The sequence below is a fragment of the Salarias fasciatus genome, chromosome 18 (genome assembly GCF_902148845.1).
Source record: "Salarias fasciatus chromosome 18, fSalaFa1.1, whole genome shotgun sequence".
In the NCBI taxonomy this organism is placed as follows: Eukaryota; Metazoa; Chordata; class Actinopteri; order Blenniiformes; family Blenniidae; genus Salarias; species Salarias fasciatus.
In genome coordinates, this window is record NC_043762.1 from 3253366 (window position 1) to 3276043 (window position 22678).

Sequence of the window (22678 nt, forward strand, 5' to 3'; positions counted from 1 at the left end):
CAACCGTCTGAATGGACATCCAGGAGTCCAGGTTTCCGCTTGTAGCACCTCTAATGTACCACGATGCCAAATGTTTAACCACAAACCAGGATGGCTTTGATTTCAGGATGATCGTTTAATAAACTAATCACAGATTCACTCCATGTCTGAAGAGAATAAAACCCACGGCGTGCAGAAACGAGACAGAGCATGACGTGCAGGAGGCACCTGTGTTTTAAACCACGCTTCAGTCTGTTGCATGTTTTTCACATTCAATCTCGTCGAGACTCTGAAATTCATCAAAGAGCAGATTGGCCTGATTGTCTTAAAGCCTTCTACCACTACGGACACTTTAAAGCTGGTTTCCTCTTGTTTGGGTGCTAACAGTCTTCATTTTATCTCGTGTCCTAATAGAAACTACCTGTGCACATGTAAAACACGGTGGAAAAGTAGTAAGCCAGAGGAAAAATGGAGAGAATGAAGCTTCGACACAAACAGAAATCAATCCTGTGTAACACATTCCTCCCTCACAGTAAAACTTTTAAGATTTCTCCACTTCTCATGTGAACTGTGTGGAAATGAAACCTGAGAATCCACATTTTCTCCTCTCATCTCCTCGGCCGCCGGCGGATCCTCGGTGCCTCTTCACCAGGTGGAGATCTGCCTGGCGGCGCCGTCCACTCTGAGCAGTGGGCGGAGATGAGAAGCTTTGAATGGCTCCTGAACCGTCCGGCGCAGGGACTCCCTGAGGAGGACGGAGGCTGCGGCGCCTGCCCCGTCGGCTGCGGCTCAGTGCCGTTTGTCCTTGTCGGATGTTTGCGGCGTCTCTCCTGGAGCGGAGGGCGGCGGCGGAGGCGGAGCCAGCCACAGACACAGCAGGATGATGAAGTGGCAGACGTGGAGCGCCGCCGAGCTGCTGTTAGTGGAGGGATACGTGTTCCACGACAGTTCGATCAGCCCCAGGATCAAAACCCTGAACGAGGACGACAAAAACATCAATCTCCTTCAATCGGCTGCTGTGGAGGCGTGGGACTGCGGGGGGCCAGACTCCTACCTGAGCAGGTGTGCCAGCTTCTTGACTCCTCCGCTCCACAGCAGGAAAGGCAGCGTGTGAAAGTACCAGACGTAGAACTGGTAGTGCAGCGAGCGGCTGAAGCACATGCCGATGAAGTTGGAGGTGAAGAGAACCAGCACGATCTGTGATCGTTGGTTAAGGTCTGATCGGACACGCCAGGCGGGCTCACGCTCACAGAGCCGTCCGCTCAACACAAGGATATGATCCACGGTGCTTTTCTGAGGCGCCACGCTCCTCTGGCTCGGCTGCTTCAGCAGCTCAAAGAGGTTTTCTCCGGGTCTGCAGCCGGGAGGAGAGAAGAGCTGATGAAGAGGAGACCGTCTGGTCCGGAGCAGCGAGTCCTGACACTGGACCAGGCTTCTGCAGCCTTCATGACCAAATCAGCTGTTTGTGTTATATTTCTGTCAAATCAAATTTACATGGAGCTGCAAAACACTTTCAAACTTTAAGATGAGGCGAACACAACATCCAAAGTCTTAAATATACTGGTTTAGAAACAGTTAGGAAGGCAAACATGTCAATATATTTCCAGCTGTTTTTGTACCTGATTTTAGGAGTTTCGTCCTTTCTAGCATTTGTCAGACAACTTTTTTTCATTTAAAATAGAAATACTTTATTATCCTCACAGAGGGAAATTCCTTCAAGCAATGATCCACTCAGAACAAGTTGTCATAAAGTTCAATATCAAATAAGACAGGATCAAAATTAAATATTAATATGTACGAGGCTTAACCACGACTAATATCAGCACAGAAAAGATGAAATTAAAAACTCTGAAAACACTATAAGGGAGGTTAAACAGTCTTATGGCAGGAAGGAAGGACATTCAGCCATTTTAATAATTTTATCTCTTTTTTTTAACCAGTGTTGAGGTTTTTCTTTTTTTGAGTTAATTGTAAGGTTTTTCCAATTTTAGAAATTCTGGCCATATTAGCATATTTTCCTATTTTAGGTATTTTTACATAGCCAAGAATTAAAATGATTCTGGTGTGTAAAATAAAGTGTTTCTATAGGTATAATTTAGTGAAAGCTTCAGGGAGCCACAACAGAAGCGTGAAAAAGAGCCACATGTGGCTCCAGAGCCAGGGGTTGAACACCCCTGGTTCAGATCAAATTGTGCATAAAAAGGCAGATTTAGCTTCAGAAATAGAACTCAGCTGGTAAATATACCCATTATAATTAGATCAATAATGTGCAGACATCTTTCTGTGTTTTCAGGCTTTAGGTTGATGACATGAAGAACAGTGTCTGATAGAATGATGTCTTCATTCTAACAATGCTTCTTGGCCAGAAATTGCAAACGACTAGATCGCCTCATTATTTCCTTGTCGGTGGTGCCATCATTTTGAACATGCATTGGTGGGATGAGCTGCAAGCTGAGCAGTGATAGCATGAAGAACTGCTCCCACAAACCCCTGCTGCGCCAATGAAAGCAGTTTCTTAAGGATTCAAAGGAAAGCCGCTGAACTGTGAGTGCGGTAAATCCAGAGACGCTGTGACGGTCACCCGGTCCCCTCACCTCTTCCAGCGGCGCAGCGCGAACAGCAGCAGGGTGAGCAGGTGAGCCGTCAGCAGCAGCAGGTGGAAGTATCGACTCAGGAAGAGCCATTCTGGAAGGAAGCGCCAGTTGACCGTCCACTTGAACATGAACTGACGGCCCAGGTCGAACGCTCGGCTCACGTAGCCAATGGGGTTGTCCAGGAGGAAGGGGAGGCCCAGCAGAAGCTGCGGGGGAGGCGCAGGATGAGCGCATTCCGTGTGTGTGTGTGTGTGTGTGTGTGTGTGTGTGTGTGTGTGTGATCAGAGTGCTCACCTGTATGCCTGCACACAGCAGAAGCTTCGGAATGGTCCTGATGAGGCCAAACTCCGTCAGCAGAAGGAAAAGTAATCCGGGGGCAAAAAGCAGCACGTTCATTTTCACAGAAACTGCTAAACTGTCAGAAAGATGGGAAGAGTTCAAAGGTCATCATGCCGCTCAAATCGCCGTCATTCAAACAAGCCGCAGCCCGCCGAGGAAGGAGTCCATACTTGCCTATAAAGAGCGCAGCCCAGAGTCCAGTTCCCGTCCATGAAGAGGTTCACAGCTGCGAACAGCAGCATCATGGCCACCGGGTCGTTGAAAAGACGCAGGACGAAGATGGAGTGGATCCGGTAGGACGCACAGCACACGAAGAAGAACACATACGGAGGAACCTGCACAACAAACAACCACTTCAACTCAGAGTCGGAGTCCGATCTGTACTGACGATCCCAGTCAGCCATCCGGGACGAGCATGGATGAGGATGGATTAGGAGAGTTAGGAATGATGACCTCAGCTCAGACATCTTCTTTTTTACATGAGAAATAAAACAATTCACACAACATTTCATAAAGTTACACACAAAATCAAATATAAGAACAAGGATATTGTGTTTGAAAAAGTCAACGTGTTGGGAAGTTTTGGCACCTACCTTCTTTGTGCGATAGTATATCCTGAAGACCAGCAGCAGCGTGACGAGGTAGAACACGGCGAAGATGTACTGGCCCAGACGGATGTTCGCCCCGTGGCTGGTGAGGTAGTACAGAGCCGTGAAGATGTAAACAAACCCAGCCGGGTACCTGCGAGGACACGGTGGAAGAGACGCAGTTTGACTTGACATGCATGCTTCTCATGACTACAACTCCCAGATCATCTAACATAAAAAAAAAACTCCTTTGAAGCTCAAGCACACAGCCCTACATCATTCTCAAGGCGCTGGTCAGAAGTGAGTGTGGTGGTGTTTGAAACTCACACCAGAGGCCCCGTGTCTCCTTTCAGCTGGGTGTAGTCGTACGTCCCGTTGATGACCCCCTCCACTTCGTCCATGTAAGCTTTCCAGTCGATCTCGGTGTCTGCCGTGAAATGCATGAATGGAAGAAACGCAACAGAGATGAGATTGTAACACTGTCAAACTCCAGAATCAGGATATGAATCAGAAGTGCACATGGTGCAGTGGTTAGCACTGTCACTTCACAGCTTCTGTCCCTTGTTTAAGTCTGACAGCCAATATCTTTGGATTTGCTTGTTTCTGCCTTTAGCATACAGTTGTAAAGTACTTTTCCCCAAAAAAGACCAGAATGACTGGAAATTTTCTAAATTTGCTAATTTGGTAAAAATCATCAAATGGTTGCTCTCTCCTGTGACGAGTTCCCAGATAAACAGCAATATGAGCATTACCATATTTTAAATGCAGTTTCAAACTGTGAGAAATGGCATTTATTTCAGGAACTGCTGGATGTGTACAGGTATGTCTTAATAAGCGGGTTAATTATCTGATCAACCTCAACGCTAGAAAATAATTTTTGATTGTATAAACAACCACCCAGTCTTACAGCTAACTAAAAGAAAATCCAGAGGTTATTTTAGAAGCACTCTCATTTCGCCTATAATTTAGGATTATATAGCTAAACAGCATGACTGGGTCAATCAATGCACTGTTGAGAACAAAGTGATTAAAAGTTTAATCTGATGCTAATAAATGCAAACTTTTCATTTAAGTTACTTCAAATGGAAGCTTACATAAATATTCAATTCATGTCATATCAGTGGAAAAAATTGTGCGATTCGTTTGAAAGAAACTCAAAAAAAGCCTGCTGATAATATTTACTTACTTTCATGAATGAAGAAATTGAGAAACTTCGCAAACAATTTAAACAGAACAAAAAAAGGAATATCTATCACTCTGGTTTCGTTTTAAGCGTCGTTGGGGAAGTTTATTTCACAAACACATGCTTGGCTGAGCAAACAGCCTTTAGAGTTATTTTAAGGGGAACCTTTGCTGAAATAAGTGAGCGAAGTGCCCTTTGACAGGTGGCACGGCTAGTCTGCTAACGCTAGTTTCTTAGCGCGCACACGCGTCCACTGACATGGTGAAACACTGTAGCATGCTAACTAGCCGCAGTCACTTACATGCTACCTTCTGAATGACCCACACATTGATCCCGATCTCCAGAAACCATAAAACTGACACAACCAGTAACGTGTACTCCGCCCTGAAGAGGACCAAATGTTTGTCCTGCCAAAGCGCGCGGAGTTTCCCCCACAGAGGGGCCGTGGAGCCCGCCGGGGAGGCCGCAGCCTTTCTCCGCACACCTCCCGCCATGTTGGCCAGGCGCAGCGACGTAAGGCGCTGACGTGTCACAGCGTCTACGTCACGTGACGGGGTCAACAGTGAATGTCCCGCATAATCAATAAACATACAGTTTTGTACATTGCACTTTGCGTAATAATAATAATAATAATAAAATCAATAAACATACACCAAATGGGATAAATATCGCACTAAGATTCACTTTAAATAGAAAAGCACACAAACTGGACCGTTTCATATCAAAAATCATCCTATATTCTTTCTTTTTTCCTGGTATCAACAGTTTTAGCAGCCAAACAAACAATATTTAGCAGCAATTACAAAATCTCTTCACACCTCCAAACACAGAAGCATTTATCATATCATCTTCTGTCCGAGGTAAAGCATTTCTGTCTGTGGGTCCATCCAAGATACATGCTTGATAATCACACAATAAATTAATCCTTGACTGGACAAATAAAAAGGACGAATAAACAGAAATAAACAGATAAACAGAAACAAAATTTTAAAAAAATCCAAGCGGTCATGAGGTCATTAAATCAAACTGAAAATCATGCTGTAAGTATGAAAGTTGCACTACTAATAAAGATTGATTGATTGATTGATTGATTGATTGATTGATTGATTGATTGATTGATTGATTGACTGATTGACTGATTGATTTATCAATTGATTGATTGATTGATTGATCAATTGATTGATTTATATGTCTTTCATTATCCCATCCTCCTGTTACTGTTAAAGTTTTCATACTTTACATGTAGAAAATTGCCACAATTAGAGTAATAAAGGGATATCTAATCTAATCTAATCTAATCTAATCTAATCTAATCTAATCTAATCTAATCTAATCTAATCTAATCTGCGTTCAAAATGCGTTCACTCTTCTATGTAACGCTAGAGCTGTGTTTATGATGGTGTATATATGACTCTGTCCAGCAGGGGGCGGTGGAGGGTTTGAATGAGCTGAGCGCTGTTTGCCAGCTGCAGCCGCAGAAGAAGAGGTGGAAGCAGAGCTCGGAAGTCGGCTGATTTTCCTCTCTTTCAGGTACAAAACGCAGAATCGAGACAGCGGTTTAATGTTGTGTGGTGTGTATAAACGTCTGTTGTAGAAATCATTCATACAGCAGTAACGTGTTGAACGTGGTGAAAACGTTTAGAGGTCACTTTCTCTTGTCATGAGCAGAGCTTGTAGCTAGAGGCTAAAAATAACTCCAAAAACTGTAAAACAACATTAACACCTGTACAAACAACACTAAAAACTGAAACAGCTGTGAAAACTTTAAAAATAGCTTTTGAAACGGGCTAAACAGCGTTTGAAACAAAACACTGAGCCACGAACCGAACAAAAAAAGGTAGGAAAAGAAAACAGCTTATAAAAGGTAGAAAATAACCTTAATTTAGTACATGTATATCCTGATATTTTCCCAAGGATCTTCTGATAGCAGTAATTGATTGATAACATTGATTGTTTTGTTCACTACTAATTATCTCTGCGAGTGATTGAAACTTTTCTTGAAAATGAAAGTGTGCCCGTTTAAATGACTGCTTACATCGTCTGGTTAGAAGTCAGTAAGTTTTTATTTCAGCTGTTTTTTTCAGTTTTAAGTGACTGAATAGCGGCAGTTATTTAATTAAATGTGTGCATCACGGGTTTCAGTGAGGCTGTAGTACTGTCTGGGTGCCTGAGTGTGTTTATTGATCATATTGCGTGTCAGATTCCTCAGATTACAGTGAATGCTTTTCTAACTTAAATTCTCCTTTGTGTTTTTTAAATGACCCTGGTATTCACTTCAGTTTGAGTTTCCCCACTGATGCACCAGGCTGCAATAGAGGCTGAGAGTGTGTGAATGTCTTATTGATCGCTTTGTTGTGTGTTTGTGCAGGACCTGTCTCTGGGCTGAGACTGGCACCGATGAGGGGATCATGGGGGAGTTTTCAGTGACCCTCGCCGAGGCGCTCGGTCTCGGCACCAGTCTGGCTCTTTCAGGCTTCTTCTACTGTCTGTACAGGAAGAGCCGGGTGACGGTGGACAAACTGGATGTGAGTACTGTCCATTTCGGTGGGCTTCAAAACAATTCAGATCATTTTATTACATTTAGTTTTATAGTGATTTGACTTTATTTCTTTTTTTAATTCCTTTGTTTTGATGTTTAAGATGCTGTCGGTCACCCTGTGTCTGAATGGTGTTAGAAAAAAAGAATTTGCGTTGATTTACAAAACTTCCTAGTAAAGTTGGGAAGTCACTCTTTGTGTCGCACATCTGTAGATTGAACTTCTCTCAGAATGGCGCCAGGTATTGAAGTCTTCACTCATTGGACATTAGTGACAGTCCTACAGACATGATTAGAATAAATGCACTGAATGTGGCCGTAAGCGGCTTCAGTCAGAAATGACTGCACTGCACAGGAGTTCACAGGTGAAACCAGAAGCTGGTGAAAAGTTAGTGAATTTAAACTGAATGAATGCTGCGTGTGTGTCCTGACGGTGTGTGTGGTGTTATCAGAACGCTCCGCAGCTCGCCGTGGACGGAAACCTCAAAGACATTTTGAAAGTGACTCCAGGAGCATGTCTCCAGTACGCCGTCATCGAAGGTAATCACTCTCCTTTTGCTTCACTGACAAACATCTTGGAATGTGAAGTGAGGAATGAACGATGCGGGATACTTTCCGCCCGTGTTTGGCCGACTGGCAAACACTGAACACACCACTAGATGATGGACAGGTTGGACCTGAACATCCGGTCGTTGTGTTGGTGCCTGGATATTAATGCTGAAATCCGAAATTTACTCCATTTCAGTGTAAATTTTCACTTTGCACTGAATTGGACCTGCTGTCACTTCAACTTTAACTGCTATCCTGAAGTGGCTTTAACAGACAAATACAAACACTTGAAACATCGGCCAGATGTCCGGGAGTTAATCTGTAGGCAAATATCGGCCAATAGCGGTGATGTGCTGATAATGTTGTAATGTGTGTGCTCCTGCTTGCTTCTTGATGCTTGTGTGTGTGTGTGTGTGCGCCTGGCCCTCTGTAGGTGTAGTGAGACCAGTGGGTGAACCTCTGACGAGCCACTTCCACAAAGAAACTGTTGGCGTGCTGCAGAAGTTCATGCTGCGAGAACACAGTCTGGTGTGGAACAGCCTGTCACGGTCCTGGTGAGAAGAACCGACCCCTCCAGTCGGCCGTGCTCCGTGGTCACTTCAGCCATACTCAACAAAGATGGAAGAGCTGCAGAGGCCACAGCTCCCCCCTGTTACAAGAGCTGTTTTACATATTCAGCACTGTCGCTAAGTTCAAGTTAATTAGGGAAAAACAGCAGAAACACTCACTAGTCCCACAATTTCTGACATTTCTAGAGCTGTAGAATCAGAAGGATTCCAGTCAGTTCAGTCAGTCAAAGGGTCAAAATGATCAAACAGATGAAAACATCCTGGTTTCAAGTGGAACAACGGCTTCAGAAGTCATCCAGCTTGTGAAGGACCTACAGAAACGGGGTGTGTGTGTGTGTGTGTGTGTGTGTGTGTGTGTGTGTGTGTGTGTGTGTGTGATGGTGTGTGACGGAGCAGGACGGACGTGGACCGGGTGTTACACCAGCGAGTGTCCGCCGTGCCCTTCGTGCTGGTGGGCTCAGACGAGACGGAGGTCCGGGTGCTGTGCCCTCTGCAGGCCTCTGGGGTGTACATGGAGACCACGCACGAGAAGTTTCAGCAGTCCGTCTACGGCTTCGGCGAACTTATAGGCCAGTACATCAGCGGGGAGAAGCCCAAAGGTCAACTGGAGATCGAGGAAATGCTGAAGGTCAGTGGAGAGACGAGACTCTGTCCACACTGGTTTCCCTGGAAGCGTCAGCATCACGATGAACACCGGTGTGTTTCCAGGTGGGCTCCACCGTCACCGGCGTGGGCGAGCTGGTCCTGGACGCTCACGGCTCCCTGAGTCTCGGCCCTCCTTCCAACGGTTCTGAGTACTTCCTGAGCACCAGAGACTTCGGCGCTCTGAGAGAGGACAGCCAGAGCGTGGCCGTTCTGTGGAAGGCAATGCTGGTGGCTTCCGCCCTGGCGGGGGCGGCGCTCGTCTTCTGGGTGGGGCTGCGCTACTACCGCCACCGCCAAGCGCTGTGGGAGCAGGAGCGGGAGAGGCAGGAGTTCGAGCGGCTGCGAGCCGAGGCCTTCACGCCGCACGCCGCCGACCGATCCGCCGACTCGGAGGCTAACAGCTGCGTGATCTGCCTCAGTCGGCCCCGGGACTGCGCCCTGCTGGACTGCGGACACGTGTGCTGCTGCCACGCCTGCTACCAGGCCCTGCCGCAGCGCCGCTGCCCCGTGTGCAGGCGGGACATCGTCAGAGTGATCCCGCTGTATCACACCTGATCCGGCGCCAGCACCGGACTCAGCCGCGCACAGAACTGCGGACCGAAGCAGGCAGACCTTTGGTTCAGCGAACGACTCCGGACGCCAGAATCTGTCCTTTTTAAAGTCCAGATATTTATTTCAGTGTGTTTGTGCCTTATTCGGGTGTCATGTAGGGCTGCTGTTGTTTGCACCTTGGGGATCTGAGGTTTTTATTCAGTGGCAGAAACAGTCGCACTGCTCTGGATCTGAGGAGCATCAGTGTGTCTCAGAAGGAGGAACTGCAGAACGAGGCTGCTGCTCCTCACAACGGCCACTTTACCCGTCTTCATTCGAGGGCTTTTTAAGTATATTGTGATTTAAAATTGTCATTTTCAGTTGAGTGCAGCACTTCATAATGTTTTTTGACATAAGTTAATGTTATTAACTGCTGCTTGGATCCATGAAGAAGAACTCTCCTTGTATCGATAAGATGCTTTTTATTAGAAGCGTCTGGTTAATCACGTAACTGTTACAGTGATGTTTACACTGACTGATTTCCTGGCAATAAATTAACTCGTGAACTCAAAAGTGTTGATAAAACTGTTGATCGTTTCACCCACCCTCTGGTTCTGGTCTATTGTAACAAAGTTCCCTGTGGAACTCCATGTTTACCTTTAGTCCGAAGAGTCAAGTCAACCACGTGGAACCTGTCTGATCAATACGATCCAAACCAATACTGGATAAACTTGTATTTAAGTTTAATAAAGTTGTATTAACTTGTTTTAAGGTTAAAAGTTAAAAGTGCTGTATTAATCCCCAGAGGGGAGATTGTGGAGTCCAGCAGCACATCAATACACATCAGTAAACAAACAAGAGAAAACAAACCGTCGTTAAAATGCATCTTAACCAGATAGGTGTAACAGTCTTATCAGGGTCGGTACAGATGACCTCCTGAACCTCAGTCCTGCAGTGCACCAATAGGAGACGTGCACCGTGGGGCCTTCGCTGAGCAGCCACGGTTTCATGCGGGGGGGGGGGGGGGGGATTGCTGTTTCTGAGGATGGACTTCATCGTCCTCCTCATTCTGTTCTCCACCAGCAGAATCCACCCTTCATCACTGACACACACCTCCAGACCAGCCGAGTCCAACCGATTCCCCTCTTTGGCCGTCATTCAGTTTCCCCAGCACACCACAGCGAAAAACACACACCTGTTTTCACCTGTTTAATGTGTATGAACCTGTATTATCCAGTTTCAACCGGTATTGAACCTGTATTTAATCCATTTTCACCCGTAGTAACCGGTATTAAATCGGTCTGGGCTGGGATGAAGTGTCCTCTCTCCGGCCACTAGATGTCCATCTTCGCTGGGCTCGGAGGTGTGTGTCTCCTGTGTGTCTCCACCGGATCATTTCCAAGTCACGTCAGATCAGGGCGGTGTGTGAGCTGCTGTGTAATCCAAGCTGAGAGCTGACAAACAACGAGCGGGATACGACTGTTCCCTGACCGCCGCGCTTCACGGGTGTAGACTGTGATTTGTGGTGATGAGGGAGCAAACAGGATGCTCAGCAGCTGATCGCTCCGCTTTAACCATCATCATGGCCTTTTCAACGAAACCCAACAGAAACATGACTGCAGTCGTCGTCTCGCAGAGCTGTACCGCCGACTGTCCTGTTTCGGCATGTGTTTCTGTCTGATACTGTACCAAGACTTTCTCATAGGTGTTAAAGTCTGTGTTAGCGTCCAGCCAAAGCAGAGCAGATGGAGACAAAAGCTCCATTTAGCACAAACGGATAAAAATACAGAAGTGGCGCCATTCCAGCTCTGCAAAGAAAAACAACTTCTGATCAGTGTTTGGAAGCCTGACGCTCTGCTGTGGAGGATTAAAAGTGCCAAAATAGAATAGAAAACAAAACACCAGTAGAGAGTTACTAAAATGAGTCATCAATTAGTTAAAAATGGAATTTAACAGATAAATGGGTCATTGTGGTTCTGGAAGATTCTTCTTGAACAAGGACAACAGAAGGTTTTCATGACTGCTCATCAGGATTTTCTTCAACCATTCACATCCAGTCAAAGTGCTGTAAACTGCACGGACACGTTTATATGTCAAAGAGTTTATTACTCACTAGGGAGGAGAGACGAGCGCTTTCCTGCTGCTGTTTATAGAAGGACAGAGGAGTCCGCCGCCTTTCCTCGGATCCCTCCTCTGATTCAAACAGATTATGGATCAGCCAGCAACAGATGATCACAGTCCAGGAATGTTTCACTCCAAAATACTGCATCAGTGTTCAGTTAGCACTCTGACGACCTTCACCCAGTCAGCCACTCTGTCTCCAACACCTGTGAGAGAGAACTGATGACCTTCTGGAGTGTTTTCGCCCTCTGAGCTGATGTACTGACAGAATCAGAGGAGGGGAGGAGGGCTGTTTCCTCGTTGCCGGTCGGGTTTTGTCAGCAGACAGAGGAGGGTGAAGGTATCAAGGCATTAGCTCAGGAGCGAGAGCCGTCACAGCACGCCACGGTCCCTGATGCCAATTACTGCTGTCACCATCTGCTGTGGGCAGCGGCGAAGCCGGGGACGCCTGACCTACTTCCTGAGAGCCGAGGGAGGCCGGTGGCATCATGCTCACTCGGTTTTCAGCCTCAGCTGAGATATTTACACTTTATCCCGACTTCATCCCCCCGTCTAGACTGTTTCAGTGGAATTCAACCAGCCTGTTAGATTTCATCCGAAACATCAATGAACAAGAAAACACTTTCGTTTGGAGAAACATTTTAGCCTCTCGTCTTTCACCACTTTGCTCCGCCTCTGAAGGTGTGAGCAGAGGACGCGGTCAGTCCAGAAGACACCAGGCGGGACGTCTTTGTCCCAGAATCCCACAGGTGAGACTGAGATCTGGAGGCTGAGTAAAACATCTCACACTGATCAGAGCAGGACGTTGTTCCTGCAGAGAGACTGGGGCTAGTAACAGAGGGCCAGCTGGGAACCTTCCCCGAGAACAGACAGCCACAAACAATGAACAAACCAAACACACACACACAGGTTTATTCTGTCCAGTGCAGCGGCGGAGAGCAGGATTCATTCTGCTGAACGCTGATTAAAACTGTGGGAAAATTCTCAGGAAAATTAAGCTTGGCACAGAAATCAGCGTCAGGCGATGGATCTCTCTTTAAAACCAGAGCAGATCGATAAAACACTGGAAACACGGAACACACACCTTTCATCACAGCTTTCACTTCCAGCGCAGGCGAGGTGTGAGGAGGAGCAGCGCCGTCTATTTTTACTGTGGCTGAGCGCGCGCACACACACACACACACACACACACACACACACACACACACACACACACACACACACACACACACACACACACACACACACACACACAGATGTGATTTCATCCCTGCTGCTGATGTTCCCACAGTCTGCTGGAGGATGTTTATGCACTTTAAACAAACAGCATTCATCTTCATGACAAGCGGCGCAGAGATAAACTCTGCTTTCATCTGTGTGTGTGTGTGTGTGTGTGTGTGTGTGTGTGTGTGTGTGTGTGTGTGTGTGTGTGTGTGATAGTTTGAGGATGTTGTTGGAGGTTTTTGTTGGTAGTTTGATTAGTTTGACACTTTGGAAATGTGGGTAGGTAACTGTAATGACTTTGGATGGGATGAAACCACTCGTGTGTGATCTGGGCTGGAGACGGAGCAGGTGTGTGTTTCAGGGAAAACTGAAAATGTTGCTGAGAGGACCTGCAGAAATAAAACACACACACACACACACACACACACAGGTCTGAACTGATCCTGGCTCTCTGCTCATACCTTGTTACTGTTTTTTTTCTCAGTTGGTGTTTAAGGAGGAACATTGTGTGTGTGTGTGTGTGTGTGTGTGTGTGTGTGTGTGTGTGTGTGTGTGTGTGTGTGTGTGTGTGTGTGTGCGTTCTTGTATTTCTATCCTTGTCGGGGCCAAATGTCCCCACATGGATAGCAAAACGTGGAACGACGTGCCTTGTGGGGACCTTTTTCCGGTCCTAAGTAGGAGAAACAGTGTTTTCTTGACCATGTTGTTGTTACTGAAAAAAGTAAAAGTGCAAAAACATTTCTTTAGGGTTAGGCTTTGTTGTGGTGTGGGTTAGGGTTAGGGTAAGGGTCAGGGTTAGGGGCTAGACATGAATGGGAGTCAATGGACGGTCCCCACGAGGATAGAAATACAAGACTGAGCGTGTGTGTGTGTGTGTGTGTGTGTGTGTGTGTGTGCCTTTGTAGAAAGACACAGACGGAGCGAGTGACTCAGCATGGTGAATATGGTGAATCGCCTGTAATGAGAAGCAGGGCTTCTGAAGCACACACACACACACACACACACACACACACACACACACACAGATGTGTTTTCATTCCTTCTGCAGACTTTACGTTGTCTTCTATTTGTTTCCTGCAGACTTGTTGTAAACTCAGCAGAAGCGGTGTTCTTCACCTCCAGCTGATCCTGGAACATCCAGTCACCTGCAAACTGCAGCGCTTCACACACACACACACACACACACACACACACACACACACACACACACACACGGGCATTGAAAAACACGCACAGGCAGGACATGCAATGACACACACATACACGAAAGGACAAACAGTCCCAATAGTGTGAGAACGAGTACACGCTGAGGTCCTTACCTACACACACACACACACACACACGAACACACACACACACACTGACAGGAATGATGGGGCTGATCAGTAAGTGCTTGCTAACAAGGTGTGTGTGTGTGTGTGTGTGTTCTTGTACATACCCAAAAGTAAGGACCAGAATTTGTTTTTCACCAACACAGTGAGGACATTTCTGCCAGTCCTCACTTTTCAAAAGGCCTTTTTTGACCTTTTTGAGGGTTAAGACTTGGTTTTTGGTTTAGGGTTTAGGTTAGGTTCAGGGTATGGGTTAGGGTAAGGGGCTAGGAAATGCATTATGTCAATAAGTGTCCTCACAACGATATAAGTACAAACGTGTGTGTGTGTGTGTATTGAGCTGGAAGTCTTCCCGTGCCCACAGTGAGATTCTGACAGGAACCAGAGCAGAGGTCACATCACTCTAACATCAGCTTCTCTTCATGGGCATCGAAAAACCCGCACAGGCGGAACATGCAATCACAGAACCGGAGTCAAACTCCTTGTGAGGCAGCAGTGCCAAACACTGCACCGTCCCTGCTGCGCCTGCACCCCTCAGTGAAGAGAAGCGCTTTGAGTCAGTGAAGCGTCTGGCAGGATATTCTCACGCTCTGTGTTTGTGTGGGAGAGCCGCCAGCTGAGCTGTCTCCATTATCACTCCGTGGTGTCCTCACGGTCCGTCCCCACAGCCTGTCCCCACTGGACACCCAGGAGACCGTCCGGCAGAGCCGCTGCTTTCAGGGCTCAGGCTGGCCGCTGCAGCAGAGGGTCAGGCCATGTTTAGAGAGGTCAGCTCGCACTGGCTCTCCAAACAACCCATCCAAGAATAGATCCTCTGTCTGTTTTCTGATCTTACGCCTTAGTTTTAAGGACTTAATTTTTGGGTTTTTATCACAGTGTTAATAACAGCCTTTCTTCTTTATTTATCCATGTGAAGATTTCAAGTTTAGCCTTGCATACGAAAGTTAATGTGTTCAGTTTATTCAACACCTGCAGAACCAGACGCAGAGGAGGACATTCTCTGCAGAACCACTCTTTAATCAGGGTTTTCTTGCTCGTTTCTTCTCATTTCCACCTGCTGTTTGTTCCATTTGCACAGCGGCAGGCGAACCTTTTACCCTCCATATCAGTGTTGCTTCCTGGCTGGACGGGCTGATTTCAGCTGCTGGAGGCTGACTTGGAGATACTCTGTTGTGTAAGTGTCCCTTTTGTTTTTTTGGAGCAGTGCAGTAGTTCTGCTCATGCTCAGTAGAAGGACAATAAAAATGTCCGTCCTTGTCCATATTCTCCTGGTCCTGCTCCTTTTCCAACACAAAAAAAAATATATAATTTGTGTGTAAACGGATATTGTCCTGCAAACACACGACTGTTCAGAAACAATAACGCAAAAAGATGTGTTTTTACTAAAGCTCTGTCTCCGACTCCTGGCCTCTGAATCCTGGTCCTGGACGTCACCCCTCTTCCAGAAACTTTCCAAACTTTCCAAAGCTCAAATCTGAAGGAATTGAACAATACCGGGTCCTGCCTGTTGGTGTCAGTGTTGCTCCTCTTTCACTTGGAGTCCCCTGCTCTCACCCCAGGGCGCGCGCACGTACACACACACGCTCTCTCTCTCTCTCTCTCCCTCCCTCCCTCCCTCTCTCTCCCCCGGATGGATGACTTCACCGCTCCGCCTGGGTTTCCTTTATGATCCCGGGATCTCCCACTTCCCTCGCCAGACATCATCCAGCAGCACAGGCGACCGCAGCTCTCCCTCTCTCCATCACACACCTCTCTGCAGCTGCACCACTGCTGCCGGATCACACACACTCACACACTCACTCACACACCGAGAGGAGCCCGCAGCAGCAGAGGAGCGTCCATCGTGCGCAAACCCACCCCGGGAAGACATCCGTCCACTCTGAGATTTTCCTCCGTGCTCGGTGGTTTTTGACCCATCTCCGCGCTGCCATAATGTCCGAGGTTCTGCCATACAACGAGGGGAAAATGAGCGGCTACGGGGCGGACAGCGAGGTCAGCCAGATGTCCTTTAGCTGCGGACTGCAGGACTCAAGCGCCTTTTTCGCTGCGTCGCAGGCGAAAAGACCCCCAAAGCTGGGACAGATCGGCCGAGCCAAGCGAGGTAAAAGAAGCCTCCACACTCAAGAACATTGCCATTTATATCGTTTTTGACGATTAGACAGGATTTTTAGATACGCTGCGTATTTACGCACAAAGAGATCCAAACCTGCACGAGCGTAAAGGACGCGCGGCAGCGCATCCAGTTCAGGGATTATAATTCCCTCTTTATTTACTCTAATCGTGTGAATCGTGATCACAGCTGCAGCTCGGTGCTCGTCGACTGCAGACTTGTTTACATTCATGCACGGGAGATTATCTTCACGGACACGCCCCGTGATGCACTCATCCAACAAAAGGGTTAAACCGTGAGGATGAAATCCGGCTCCACGTTATCACCGGAGAACGACTCCTTCTCATCAAACGCCGCTGTTGTGGATGTGCACGGCTGCCTTTGTTATTTATCAGTCCCCCCGCGGTCCCACTCATCCAGTTATGTCGTGCGTGTTGTCGTCCTCCATTAAATATGGGGCAGCGGGCTGGAAGAAAAGACGCGACCTGTAATAAATGCTGTGTTAAGTTGACCCCTGTGAGGGTGCTGTCGAGATCTGATGAGTAACCCTCTCTTCTCCCCCTCCCCCCCACAGTGGTGATCGAGGACGACCGAATAGACGAGGTGCTGAAGGGGATGACGGACAAATCTTCTCCTGGCGTTTAAACGTGAACGATGCCTTGCAGACTTTTTTAATTTTGATCACCGGTTTGACGCACTTGTCGGCTGTGCATGTTCAAGGACTGCAGGAGAAAACGACTGCACGAGGCAGGATGAAGAGAGGAGATGGAGAGGAAGACAGCAGAGGATGGAGGAAAGCTGGAGGAGGACGAGTAAGGAGGGAGAGATGGAGGGAGAGAGAGAGAGAGAGGGAGGGAGAGAGAGAGAGAGAGAGACTGGAAGATTTATCATGGGATTGCTGGCAATTCTCCAAATGAATCCCGATTTTAACTACAGCTGCAGCAAGATGTTGAGATGGCGGGCGAAGCTCTGTATCTCAACCTCTGCTGACTTTAATGATGGATGAACTTGTCATCACTTCACGACCATCTCTTGTTTTTCCTTTCCAAAAGCGCTGTAAGCAACAAAATAGTGCAACTAGACTCGGGTTTGGGGGGGGGGGGGGGGGGGGGGGGGCTATTTCAATAAGTTGTACAGTAGGTAGGCTAAGCTCTGAGAACCCCCCCTCCCCCCTCCTTCAGGCTTTGCTTTGTTGATTCAGGCAGGCGGTGCATTCAAGGGAGCTGTCCTTTCAGCACTGGTCCAATGCATTCCTGTTGCTGCTGAAGCTTTTTTTTTTTAAAAAAAAAAGAAGACAGACCAACCAAACTCTGCTGTCTACTAAACACAGAAGACCCCTTGTGTGTATAAAACATCCAGCAAAAACTAGAAAACCCAACAACAACAAAAAAAGAAGCAATGTATATCGAGGATGTTGCAATGTTCATCTTTTCCGTAGTAGAACTGCGTTTGGCGTTGGGCCTCAGATTAACGAGACAAACAGGCCACGTTCTACCTGCATCCGCCATCAGTGGTCCAGGTGCAGCCCGCCACCTTCATGTAGCTCATTTCTACCTTCACATATCTCAGTTTTCCCCTCTTTCCTTTGGTTTTCTTTCGCATTTTGAAGTGCTCAGACGCCAGCAGAACCATGGAGATTACCGTCAACGTTTTAACAAATAGTCATGGAAGTGATGGGGAAATGCTCTCTTTGATTTGGTTCTTTTTCTTTGTGTTTTGGTCCTCTATGAATTTAAAGATTTTCTCCATCTAATTGCATGAGCTGTCACTCCGGTGCCAACACAGGTGCCACCACTCTTACCCTGGCACGCTTCTTTTTAACAAAAGTCATATTTGTATTTTTATATCTAAATATTTGTTATTTAAATTATATGCTAGTCTATCGTCTTACAATTCATCAACAGAGATATTTGTACTTCAGAGAGGATATACAGAATGAGACTAGGCTTCAGAGAGGCAAATCTAAGATTTTAGCGGACTGGTCTCACTCTATATCAGAGGACGGATGTTTTTTAAAGACTAACTGAATGTGTCTGGGGTTTTTGCACACATCAATGTTAAACTATTATTAACAAATCGTATACTGTGACTTGAGCTTCGTTGATGAATTTGTTAGAAAATGGCAGTTTTAGAGTATATTGCACTGTTTACGAGTATCCTCAAATAACATGTTGTTATTTGACCGACTTTGGACATTACAGTTTTTTGTTATTTAATTTTGTTTATTTTGTACCATTATTTTAAAGAAACTGGATATGGTTTGTTGTGCATGAAACCTTAATATTTTCAATGATGAAACATTGTTTTATGAAGCAAAAAAGCAACAAAAATGTCATGACATTCTAAGAATGAGTCATTGTATATTATGATGCCATTTTCACTGTATTTGGTGAATTAATAAATGGTGAAAGAAAATGCTAATGTGACTCTTTCATGTGGCTTTTGTCCCAAAAAGAAGAAAAACAAACAAACGGGCGGCGGAGTCTGCAGGGAAATCTGAAGAAGACTAAACCGCACAAACGCTGGTGCAGCGCTGGAAAGCAGAAGGCCTGTGCTGCCTGTGGAGACTGTAGCCTCACCTCAGTGACAGTAAATACTGATCCCCGATTAAAGAGCGGGGAAGAAGCGGCGCTCCGTCCGTGGAGCTGCTAAACGGCTCCGTGCCGGCCGACTCCGGTGAATCCATTAAACCCGGGACCCCCGGGGAGCCACCGCCGGCCTCAGGACCATCGATCAGAGAGTGGTGTTACGCTGTCGCTCTCACAGCTCACACAGAGTGGAGACGGACCAGCAAGTTCAAAGGTCACAGACCGGCGGACCGCTGCATTGCTTTCTAACTTTGTGGAGCTGTTTGTTTGGACTCCGTGCAACCCGCCGCACCAAATACTGTTGCTGACCTTGTTGGAAGAGAGAAGCCGGTTGGGTCGGAGCGGGGCTGGAAGCAGTTCGGGGTTTTCTTGGTCCTGGACTGGGTCACATTTTGGTTTTGACACACTATCAACAACAGCGATCAGCTGACCTTCAGTCAGCAGCTGACACGTGCCGTGGCCTTCGCCTTCCAGGGTGGACGAGAGGCTGGATGCTTCTCCGGCTCCTTCAGCCGCCTCTCACACCGCAAGATATTCTAACTGGTGACTCTCGTCGGACCGAATCCATGAGGCTTTACTGTCTTTTGCTCACCGTGAAGCGAGCATGAAGTGAAGGTGAAGCTTTACCCTGTAATACACACACACACACACACACACACACACACACACACACACACACACACACACACAGAGAGGCTACCTGTTGAGGACGGAGATGACGCTTGTTTTTTGTGTGAGCGGATCCAGGTGAAGCCGTCAGGTGGAGGAAAGTGTTCAGAACACTAAACTGTTTGCCGGCAGTCAGGAAATTGTGTCAGCTGGAATCAACCAGGAGCCACCTGCGTCACACAAACACCGCAGCGCTGATAACAACTCAATGGAAATGAATTTCCTTGTAATTGCACTGGGAGTTTCCTGGAAATCATGCAGGTTGAATTACACATTCTATCAAGTCTGTTTATGTGAGAGTAACCTCCAGCTCCAGCGCTGGGCCACCTCATAATGAGCCACGCTCAGAAAACAGCACACCGACGCCGATCCTCATGTTGTTCTGAACTGCACTTCACTCTAATAAAAGAACATCAACAAAGCGTCACAAGTGTAACCATCCGCATTCCCATCAGCCACCGTATCGACTGGCCTGATAACATCAGCTCTGCAGCGACTCCACCAACAAATAGTGCTATTGATCAGGCTGTTGTTGTGGAGCCCCTGTGTGTGTGTGTGTGTGTGTGTGTGTGTGTGTGCGTGTGTGTGTGTGTGTGTGTGTGTGTGTGCGTGTGTGTGTGCACAATTACACATTTCACAGTAATGGGTGGCTTTGGAAAGCCGGAACCGGACTGCCATATTTGGTCAGATATTGAGTTGTGTGTTGTGTGTTGTGTGTTGTGTGTTGTGTGTTGTGTGTGTGCTCCGCTCCACGCCCCCTCGATCCGTCAATGTGTCTGGTCATCTGACTTCTGTCACTTCAGATCACGGAGGGGAACAGAACAGACTTTATTAGAAGAACATTCTTTACAGCGTTGCTTCTCACAGAGCAGAATATAAAGAAGCAGAAGGTTAAAATACCAAATATGTAAAAATAAATGATTCAATAACTTAATGAAATATGTTTAAGGCTTAATGATGATGCAACAGATACTGTAAATATTATAATATAAATATATATAGCTGGATGATGGATGGATGGATGATGGAAATGATCATGTCAGCTTCACACACACCTCTTCACACCTCTGAGTATTTTCTCCTTTTACATGAAATTACCAACATCAATCAAGGTTGTTCTTCCATTTATTTCTTTAGGCTTCTGATGGGATTTATTATTCATATTATTATGGTATAAACCTCTCTTCTCAGTTCTCATGTGTTAGTGAACAGCTTTAGAAGTCAAAGGTCGTGTTCCTCTTCCTTCGCGTTTTAATAAAAATGTGTGATTGTGTCCAACAGACCAGCGAACTGAACACAGGAAGACTTCATGAAAATCACTAAAACAAGCAGCACCGTTAGATTTGTGAGAAATGTCATGTTCTGCTGTCCAGTCATCCTTCAGAAAGCACTCTCCCCCGTCCTGAGTGGACATCCATTAATGTCCTGTTACATAAGCCCGTCCAATACATTCTGCCATTATGCTGCACTGAGAGGCGCGGGCTGGACAGAAAGGCAGGGGGGTCTTCAATCAGCCCACTCTGCATGTACTGCAGCAACAACATCCCCCATCCTCTCTGTGGCTGAAGGAGAGCTGACAGGTTTAAAGTCCGGTCTATACGCTCCGTGATCGGAGGCAGAACAACAGAGAGAGACTGAGAGGTGACAACAAACCACAGCAAAAAGGCAAAAGCTGCCAAAGACAGAAGCCACATGATGAGTTCTAGAGTCAAGAAACCTACAGGAAACAAACATCTCAACACAATGACAAGATCCCAACACTAGAGGAACCACAAAGATGCAGAAGACAATCAAAAACCCTTCAGCACCACAAAATAAACACAAAAATAATGCCACAAATTACAAAGACACTCAAATGCAAAAGCTGCACTATGAATGCTGAAGCCACAAGTGGAGGAACAAAAAGGTAAAATTACATGAAAAGAAAAGTCAAAACTGAAACATGAAAGTGGCAACATGAAGGAAAAGGTCATCACAAGACTAATGGTAAAGTCACAACAATTCCACGAAAAAGCCTCAAAACCAACATCAAGGTGACAACATGAAGACCATAAAGCACACGGTGAAGCTGCAAAACAACGTCAAGTTTGAAGAATAAAGCCAAAGGACCAGTATCATCAATAGAAAAGCCTCAGTGAGTAAGCAATAAATAACACAAAGAAGGGGAAGTCAGAGCAGAAGCTGTTTTCCTGGATGTGATTCTAACGATGAGAAAATCCTCTGAAGTGTCAGAACCTCCATGCTCTCCTGACTGGGCTCTGCTGCCGCTCCCGCACCGACGTGTCCCTCCTGGGCTCCGGTAGGAGCAGCAAGGAGACGGATAATGAGGCAGCAGCTCCACCGCAGAGCCCCCTGCTTCTCTCCCGCATCCTCACTGATGGGTTCCCCGATAATGTCTGCTCCTCCTCCTCCTCCTCGTCCTCCTCGTCCCCCAGGCAGCGGCTGCTCTGCTCGCCTCGGACCGCTGGAGCACCTTAGTGCCGTTTGCTCGGGTCTCATCCTCCACAGACGACCCAGAAGAATCACCACAGCGCAGAATGATTCAGACAGAAAGGCATTTGACGAAGCCACTCAGGTCTCACGACACCAGGAGAACGCGTCTCCAGGACGCTAACGTGAAGAAGAGAGTTCAGTCACCTGCGCCTGCTGCCGTCTGCCGCAGAAAAATAAAATAAATTAAGCAAAACGAAAAGACTCCTACTGCTGCTGGTTTGATGTGGAGACAGATTTACAACAAAGAATCATGCTTAACTTGAAGATCAACCTAAAGTAGCGAATCAAATAAGAAAATGGATAAAAAAAAACCCTTGAATGGAACGTTTCCAACAGATAAAACCGCTGAGAAAAAACAGGCCAAAACAAAGGTCAATAGTTCCTAATTCAACAGTTTTGATGGATTGAGCAGAAACCTTTATAGTTTGGTTTTCAGGCGGGTTTAATAGGAAATGTATGAAGTTGATGTTTGAGTGACTTTCTACGTGACGACTCCTCATCTCAAACAGTTTACTGAACCAAAAGCCAGCAGCGGTGGAGGGGAGATCACGCTTCCATCAGCCCACAAGCCTGAGCTGTGATCCTGAGTCTTCTGTCCTCTCTGAGGCCTGGACGAGGAGCCGCGCTGGC

At 46.7% G+C, this 22678-nt stretch overlaps 2 protein-coding genes across 2 annotated transcripts; one reads left to right on the forward strand and one right to left on the reverse strand.

Annotated features, from left to right (window-relative positions):
- Positions 1 to 95: 95 nt before the first annotated feature.
- alg3 (ALG3 alpha-1,3- mannosyltransferase) lies at positions 96 to 5180 on the reverse strand. The gene is made up of 9 exons (XM_030114162.1): positions 4984 to 5180; positions 3827 to 3926; positions 3506 to 3653; positions 3087 to 3247; positions 2868 to 2988; positions 2574 to 2779; positions 1257 to 1333; positions 1034 to 1178; positions 96 to 952 (listed from the first exon to the last, which is right to left on the reverse strand). Exons 1-9 carry the CDS (start codon positions 5174 to 5176, stop codon positions 769 to 771), a joined length of 1335 nt encoding a protein of 444 aa, XP_029970022.1. The 5' UTR covers positions 5177 to 5180; the 3' UTR covers positions 96 to 768.
- Positions 5181 to 6132: 952 nt separating this feature from the next.
- On the forward strand, positions 6133 to 9875 carry mul2 (mitochondrial E3 ubiquitin protein ligase 2). The gene is made up of 6 exons (XM_030114165.1): positions 6133 to 6212; positions 7051 to 7207; positions 7671 to 7758; positions 8201 to 8321; positions 8733 to 8964; positions 9045 to 9875. The coding sequence occupies exons 2-6, from the start codon at positions 7091 to 7093 to the stop codon at positions 9534 to 9536; spliced, it is 1050 nt and encodes a 349-aa protein (XP_029970025.1). The 5' UTR covers positions 6133 to 6212; positions 7051 to 7090; the 3' UTR covers positions 9537 to 9875.
- Positions 9876 to 22678: the final 12803 nt, after the last annotated feature.